The sequence below is a fragment of the Ictalurus furcatus genome, chromosome 21, assembly GCF_023375685.1.
Source record: "Ictalurus furcatus strain D&B chromosome 21, Billie_1.0, whole genome shotgun sequence".
In the NCBI taxonomy this organism is placed as follows: Eukaryota; Metazoa; Chordata; class Actinopteri; order Siluriformes; family Ictaluridae; genus Ictalurus; species Ictalurus furcatus.
The window spans coordinates 11920062-11929014 of record NC_071275.1 but is presented as its reverse complement, the minus strand read 5'-3'; the positions used below and the strand labels follow the sequence as shown (position 1 = coordinate 11929014).

Genomic DNA, 8953 nt, shown 5'->3' with positions numbered 1-8953 from the left:
CAGAAGTGTCAATTCAGCAATATAGGGTGCTGTATACAATTGTTGTCTAGTAACTTAACATTATTTTTAGTGCAAATAAATAAATAAATAAATAAATAAATAAATTTGGTGTGGGGGGGAATAAATTAGAAATACTTGTTTGTTTATACCTCTACCTGAATAAAGATGTATAAATAGTCGTTATTTCTTAGATACAAATGTATTGTTCACTTATTGCTTCGTAATTAAGGTTTTGTTACTATTAAAATACTGGGCATTAGGACCAAGTCGCATCGCATAGTAAGGGCAGGCAGGCGGCAACCACCATGGCCACGCCCCTTGCGCGTGACGTCACCGAGCAGGCTTGGCTCCAGTGTCCGCTTTGGGACGCACTCAGCGCGGGGAAAATGCTGCTCTCCGTACCGCCAAGGACAGCTATCAACCCGTACAGCGGCTCCTATAACAGCAGGAACACCAAAAAGGTAACGTGGACCGCGGGGTTTTATCGGTTTAAACGGTTTTTTGTGGTTTTTTTTACTGGATGACAGTGAGCTGCAGTGTCCTTGAGGAGTTGGTTGAGCTTTTTTTCCCCACCGCTGCAGAAATGGCCTCTGGAGTTTCGGCTGTGGGCTTCTGTGTCCGGGAAAGTGCTCAGGTCCTCAGACTGCCGTTAATTCATCAGGTCCTCATTATCTGAAACTGAGCGCGCGCGCGTGTGTGTGTGAGTGAGAGAGAGAGAGAGAGAGCGAGCGAGAGAGAGAGAGAGAGAGACTCTGTGGAAGGAGCAAACTTCGGGAGGAAAGCAGTGTGTGTGTGTGTGTGTGTGTGTGTGTATAGCGTGTGTGTAAGCTGTATATGTGTGTGTGTGAGTGTGTGTGTGTATATATGCGTGTATATATATATATATATATATATATATATATATATATATGGATAGATAGATAGATAGATAGATAGTGTGTGTGTGTGCGCGCACATCAGCTCCATTGGAAGTTAAGTAGCAAACTGAGATGTTATTTATTTATTATTACAATAAGACTTGCTTTTATAAAAGATATGAAAATATTTGTACAGGACGTCCTGTACAACTGATGAGAGATCTCAGAGAATATAAATCTCTCTCTCTCTATATATATACACATTTTATTCTATTATTTTATAGTTGGCTCAACTTTTCTGTCCGGCCAGACTCGAAAGCATGCCCCACCCCATGAAAGAGCCCAGTGTGACGGAGGGTTTCGCTCTGGAAAACAGGCTCGGCTTGTGTGTAATGTCTGAAGGATGTTTATGAGATGTTTAGAGGATGTCTTTGATTTGTCTATCTGGCAGTAATTACTGTCCACCGCTGCTTTACATAATCAGGAACAGCGAAAAAATTTCACTTTAAAGCCAGACATAACCTGCCTTTTATGTATTTATTTGTTTATCTATTTATTTATTGTGAGTGTGTGACCAACATGTTGATGTTAAACTCAAATTATTTAATCCGTACCCACTCCTGGTACGATATGTTTGTGAGAAAATCTCATTAGTTTTCTGCTTGAGACTGGCTCTGATAGCACGAATGGAAAGCAGAAGAAGAAGAAGAAGAACTTAATTTATTATTGTTTTAATATACAGAATGTGTCTTTGGTCCCACAGCACATGAAAGAACAGGTTGTTCTCTTTGCATGTGTGTGCTGCAGGATGTTCACGTGCTGCTGATTTGTTTTCTCAGAAAACCAGTGTTGTGTAAGCGCGTAGCGTCAGCCGTGTTTGTCTTTGCGTCTAAAATGTGGCTGTCATTAAAATGCGACCGAGGAAACGGGGAGTTGGCTCAGGGCGCAGTCAGTGCGACACCAGCCATTCAGACGTCACAGATAAATAGTTGAAGAGCTGTGGTTGTATTTTCAGTCGCAGTGACGTGAAGGTCCTTTGCACAACTGGCTATGTTTATCTTATAAAAGGAAATAGCTGTAGTCTGGTTAAGGCTTTAAGAAGGGAATGTGACACTACATTCTTGTAGAGTTGAGCTTTTAGTGCTTCTTTCTGTCATAACAATAGTGTTATTTATATAATATAATCTGTATGGTTAAAATGAGCCTCAAGGTTCTTAACAAAACAGGAAGAGCCATTCATAATAACCAAAAAAAATGATATAATAGTCATGACATGTGGTATTGTTATGATACGATGCGATGTGTGTGTTGAATAAGTTGTATATTTTACTGTGCTTTATTATTATGATTAGTATTTACATGATAAATAGTTGTGTGTGTGTCTGTGTGTGAAGATTAAATTCTGGTGAGTAATGAGCAACAGATGGTTTTAGTGTCTGTTTAATGTCAAATAAATCACACTTTAGTTAATATATTACAATTACAATTCAATATACAGCAACTACAACATAAATAAGAAAGCAGAGTGCACAAGTCATAATCATTCTCCATTATACATTTATATACACATTTCTAATTAAAGGCATTTTTGAATGGTATCTAGAACAGTTTATTGGTTTGCAGAGTTCTGCTTAAAAACGCCACGATTGCTTTTTTTTAACGTCTGTTTAAAGTTCAGCGTCTTTACCGATTTATTCCTCAGATATCTCTTAGTGACCGTTTCTTTATATCTGAATTTTAACAGCGATCACTATCACTATCAAACAAACACAAGCTGGTCGAATATTTCTATTTCTTATTAGTTATTACGGCTGGGTGATATGACAAAAATATCATATCACGATACTTGAGGACATTTTGACGTTACGTGATGTGCATCACAATATATAATTTAGCTAACAGTCTGAAAACAGCAGTAAAATAAACATTTAAAAAAGTCACCCCCGCCCCCCTGCCTTTTAAATCGCTTATGACCGCCCGTGCGGCCGTGTGCATTTCACTTTCGCTTTCGCTTCATTCTTAATGAAACACACAACAACAACAAATCCAAAATATTGCCAAATAGGCTCTTTGACATTTTGCTTTGAAACCAAATCCTCCACCATCGTCGTGTGGGTCTGCTTGCCTCACACTCATCACGTGATAAATGTGACCACCAGAGTTATGGGATTTGATTTGCAGAAATTCTGTTACTTACTGCAGGTAAATAATTACTTTTACTGCAAAATAAAGGGGTATTTTTCATCAATTAACATTGTCACCAGCTTGTAAACACTTAAGCGTATAAATTTGCCGTAATGTTCCATTGGTTTCGTGTCATGTGATGTCACGTTAACATTACACAACACAAAGCCAACGGAATTTCACACGTTTGTGATTAATTGTTAAAACCGTTTGGTATTGAGTGTGCATTATCGCTTCATGTACGGAAAGCAAACTTTCCTTACTTCACAGTTTCATACAGTGTAATGTCATAAGCATATAGTGTGCTGATATTTTGGAAATTTTCATACAGTCATAGACAAAGGACTAGCCAAGTGGATTTTGTGTCCCGGCTGTTCATATTCGTAGAAGTTCCCGTTGGACGAGTAGCTTCAACAACCAGAAAAAAGTCAATAAAACCTACATCCTGTTGACTTTCACAAAAAAACATTTTCATACGGTGTGTAAGTTTAAACTTTGACAGTGATACACAGCGTGAGCTGCTCGTTCTGAATCCCACCGTCGGCTGTACTGCGTGCACATGCTAACGTGCGATCTGAGTGACCTTAGAACCATTGTTATGTGGTGGATTAATTACATATAGACAATCTTTTCAGAATCAGGAATGCACAGATATGCGGAAACGTAAAGCTGTTATTTCCCTCCTGGTTGCTACACGCAGTCGCCTCGTTGTTAAACACATCGAGAAAAAAAACACAGACGCTAGTCAAGTTGCAAGGACAGAACACCAGCGCTCATAGCTGAAATGTTTTGTCGAGGTTGCAAACACGGATGTGCTTCATTAGAAACTTTGTTAGAACAGGACAATGATTATAAACTCATTCATTACTCCGAGTCCGTGTTAATTCACTTAACTAGCGAACTATCTCGCTATACGTTACTGTATTACGTTAGCTACCATGTTCCACCCAATCGGTCATGTTTCAGGGGAAAAACACCAGTCTGAGCAGCACACTGAAGCGTTTACTCGCTTTCTGTCTGATTTACACAGCTGGATATAAACAGCGTGAGTAATTTAGTCTCTCACATTTCCAGTTAATTCACATTTATTATTAACACGAATGATGTCAGGTTTTAAAAGAAACTAAACATGAGCGCGAGACGAAATGGAAACCGAGGTGTTTATCCGTGACACTGAACAGACGGTGTCTTCAGGACTTAACCAAAACGTATAAACAAAAATGAGGAGCGACTGATTTGTGATGATGATGTTATTGAGTGCTTAAAATCTGGACTTATTCACGTCTTCATTTTAAAGCATACTATTATTCGGGTCAAGTCTGAACCCGATGCAACCCTGGTGTGTTCTCCCGCTCAGTGCGGTTCTTTCGGCGGGTGAGAATACTCGGTCCGAGAACGTCTGAGCGAGCTGGTATTGGTCCGTGATTAAGGAATGATCGAATCGGCCCAACTACAGGAAGTAAAACAAACAACTAGCGTGTTTAATGTTAGGGTTCATTTATATGCGCTTAAAGACACACACACACACACACACACACATATATATATATATATATATATATATATATATATATATATATATATATATATATATATATATATATGTACATATACACACACTATGAAAGCATCGCTTTGTAAAGCTATTTTGTGTATGACAAGTTTATAATATATACTTTTATTCAGAATGAAAACAAGAAACCTCATCGTGCGTCAAAGGTTCACTGTTTACTAAAGCCGAAAATATAAATGAGTCGTTTAGTGGCAGCTTTGAGGCCTTTATTCAGCTCTGGGCTGCATTTCTGAGTACTGAACACCACCAGATTAAAATAGCTCCAGTTTGTAATGATGAAAAATGAATATCGCAAACTAAACCGATAGATGAAGCTGTAAATGAAATTACAGGATGGGCGTTCACGACAGGATCCAAAATAAACTAAACGAACTCGGAAAACAACAAAGAGGGAACCAAGGAACAGGAAAACCACATGCCAGGGCTAAATATACTTTACTCACACACACATACACACACACACACAGATTTATGAACAGCACAAGATCCTGAACTCACCTGAAGCAGGTAATCAGAGCTCTTCCCTCAGCTTGGTGTGTCAGGAACAGAGATAATCCAAAAACCTGGAAATATTTGAACCTCAGTGAAGGCGAACTTTATGAGACGATCCTAAATTATAACAGAAACAAACGGAGACACACATTTTACCAATCTCAAATGGTGTTCTATCAGCCATCTAGGACAATAGGTAAGGATTATAACATCATTATCTCACACCCTATATAGGTAACATGAACAGGAAGCCATTGAGGTTTCTTGCAGATGGCACATTGTATGTGGATCAAGGCTGAGAAATACAAAATAGCGCTGAATATCAGTGGTGAGAAAACATTACTGTGCGTAAATAAATTAAACAAACCTAAAACACTGTGTTAGATGATCAAAGTGTGACATTTCCTCTTAAGCCTAAAGAAAACAGATCAGAAAAGAGAGATAAACTCTGTGACAGTCACTAAGCTGCTGTCTGATTTAGCCAGTTGAAAAATTTGAATCAGTTGAGTCGATTCGGATAATTGATTCTTTCAGACTCGTTCAGTTTCATGGTGCAGCATGATCATTTCACCATTATGTTATTTTACTCTATTCTTGTGTGTCTGGGTTTCAGAATGTATCTGGGAACTCAATGAGCTTTTGAACAGGAATTATTGACCTCACTGACTCACTGATTAGGAGATGAGTGAATCTCAGTACTGACCAAAAGATTCATCGATTCACCTCACATCTACCGAGCAAAACAAATGACTCTTTACAGGGTAGTGACCGATACTGATTCGTTCACTTTAGTGACGTGTTCAAAAAGTTCGAACAAAACTTTGACTAGTCAGAACGATTCCGTGGTAACTGTTTGGCGAATCAATGATCTTCACTATATTTTGCTCCACCCACATGTCATGGTTTGCTTGCGTAGTACCTGGGTGAAAAGGGGGAACAAATTTCACATGGATATGTGAAGGAGGTTTTGCTTAGTGAAGGAAATAACCACAAAATGTCGAATCGTTCCAGTGTTTTTGTCCATGTTGGATTGTTTCCTCTGCCAAATTTGCATATGATGTCATTTATGCAGATTACGCCCACTGTCTGCACACATAATTGATCAGATGGCAAGAAATATAACCTCTTTATTTGAGAGGAGAAAAAAGGGAAATTCTGCTACACAATGATTCCGAATTGTACTTTTATTCACCTTAAACATAACGTAAAATAGTTTTTAACATTAAAAACACCTAAAAATGGACTCACGTTAAAAACAAAACCCTTTTTGGAGTTCATCCGGAGGTCAGATTCCCATGTGCAGGACTTCATAGGTATCTCTGTCTCCATCTCTCTTCTCCGCCGGCGTTTCGCAGTGTTCCGCTCACTCCTGTACCTGGGCCATGAGGGTAAACAAAGCAGAGAACACAAAGTAAATGAGGGCTGAAGGATGAAAAAAGGGCCTTTTGTGAGCAAGCGGCAATTATAGAACCAGATGGCACGCGGTTTTGAGTTACCAGATCGACTTCATACTTCAGAAATGACTACAATTCCCAGAAATCCCGGCTATAAATCTCTCAGAAGTGTTGGCTTGGATAAAGAGTGAAAAAAATATTTATATATACAGTGTTTTAAAATACGTGATAAAGAAATCAGGCACTGTAATCGTTATGATGTAGAATATTTACATATTTTACACAATACAGAATTTTAAAAGTGTAAATCAGAGAAAGTGCCGTGTCTCCATTGTTACTGATAAACTCCTGAACATCTGGATACTTCTGGATCAGACTTTATTTACACTCGGTGGAATGATGACGTGAGCGTAGCTCAGCTTGTTGGAATCTGGCAGTGCGTTACAGCTTTAGAGTGTCGTACAGAACATTTTAAAAAGCCGATCTGATAAAGACGACTATGTGTTTGTGTTCATTTTCTGTGATTTAATCAGCACTTTATATTAAAAGAGAAAATTGCGACTTTACTGAAAAACAAGGTATTGTTTTTATTGCCTTATTAAATAAAGTGTTTTTACATTTATTAATTACAAGCAAAGATACTTTGCTTGTATCTTTTCTCATTTGTAAGTCGCTTTGGATAAAAGCGTCTGCTAAGTGAATAAATGTAATGTAATGTAATGTATTAACATTTTAACATAAGAAAATTCCTTACCCATTTATTATTTTATTTATTTTTCTTTCTTTTACCCGTCTTTCTTTCTTTCTTTCCTGCATGTGTACAGTATGCTGTATATAAGAACATCAGTTTACAGTCCTTCCAGGATTTTGCCATCGCAGAAATTAACGCAAAACTAAAGAAACTACGCAATATTGCGGGGAGCGTGCAATTTTTCAAGATTACTACAGAGTTTCTGCAGATTTGGGCTGGTTTCACGTGCGTCGAACAGGAGTACAGCTAACAGCTCACATTTACCAACAAACGCCATTGAGAAAGAGCGTGCAGAACTATTTCATGTGATTTGCCGAATCGAGTAGTATCCTGCAAACAAAAAAGCACAAAAATCTCCAAGTTGCATCGCAAAGTTTGAAAAAAGCCACAGCAAAATCGAGCGACAATCACAAAAAAAATTCCTGTACAGACTGATGTTATTCCTGTCCTGTAGTTTAATGTTTTACTTCACATGAAATCAGACATAATTGTGTTTAAAAGACATCACACCGAACTGGTCGTCTTTGCTGGTAATTTTTGTACTGCTAAAATATTCTTAGAAATGACAAATGATAAGATTATTATTAACGTTATAATAAAATTGGCCGTTGCGCATTCACCTGATATGGAGGTAGTTCCTGTTCTTAATATCTCAGTAAATAGTAGATCGGATGGAGGCGAGTCAAAATAATATGTATATAAAATCTAGATTTAAATATTATTTCACTGATATAATTTACATTTCTAGAATTTCTTCTCACCAAATACACACAATTACCACAGTAACAGATTTATTTTTCAGAGCTTGGTTTTCTCTAATAAATTAATAAATAAATATTACTGCTAATAGTAATAGTAATAATGATAACAGAACATTAATATTAATAATTTAAAAACTATTTTCATGCTCTTCAGCCTGTTCATGTATATTGTTTTTGAGGCAGTAAACAAGAGTCTGTTTGGTTTTTCAGACTAATAATATTCAAATTAATAGCAAGGGCTTTGTGTGTGTGTGTGTGTGTGTGTGGTGTCTGAAGGCCTTTCTCACAGGAGAACACTCGCCATAGCTGCCAGCCCTTTGGGAGAATGTTGTAAGGTCAAATAAGTACAGACACATAGCACTGTGTGCGTGTGCGTGTGTGTGTGTGTGTGTGTGTGTGAGAGTGTGTGTGAGAGAGAGAGAGTGTGAGTGTGTGTGTGTGAGTGAGCGTGTGTGAGGGTGTGTGTGAGTGTGTGTGTATGAGAGAGAGAGACAAAATGAGATCACATGCACAGTCCGGTCCAGCAGTCTGAGTGCACGACCATGATCTGTTTATTTCCTCATTTATCAAACATGACTCCAGCAGCCGTGAATCTTCTGTACTGAAGAATCTATTATTTATTCTACAGCGAGTCAGATTCAGAAACGCAGAACTGAAATCCATCTTTATATCCTGTTCGGACATCATTATAAAGAAAAAAATTAATCAGTAAAGACATTATGACTTAATTTTGCCGCTTAATTCTTACTCAATTCTTACTAAACACAACGATACATTTTTGTGATATGATTCAGTTTGCAGGACATCTGGAAACACATCGTTGGTCAAACAGGTTTTATCTTATCTACGCTGTGCTTGTTTTAGTGAGGAGCTCAAATATCATTTATATTTTAGCAGGAGATAACATAACAGGAGATGATGAATGACGTGGGTGACATGAG

The 8953-nt window shown here is 37.9% G+C and overlaps 1 protein-coding gene across 5 annotated transcripts in view; it reads left to right on the top strand.

Moving 5' to 3' along the window:
• Positions 1–290: 290 nt before the first annotated feature.
• rbms2a (RNA binding motif, single stranded interacting protein 2a) overlaps positions 291–8953 on the top strand; it is a 32983-nt gene continuing 24320 nt past the window's right edge. For all 5 annotated transcript variants that reach the window (XM_053653193.1, XM_053653196.1, XM_053653195.1 and 2 more), the window contains exon 1: positions 291–461. In XM_053653193.1, the coding sequence (XP_053509168.1) occupies positions 306–461 (156 nt within the window). In that variant the 5' untranslated portion in view covers positions 291–305. The remainder of the gene's footprint in view (positions 462–8953) is intronic.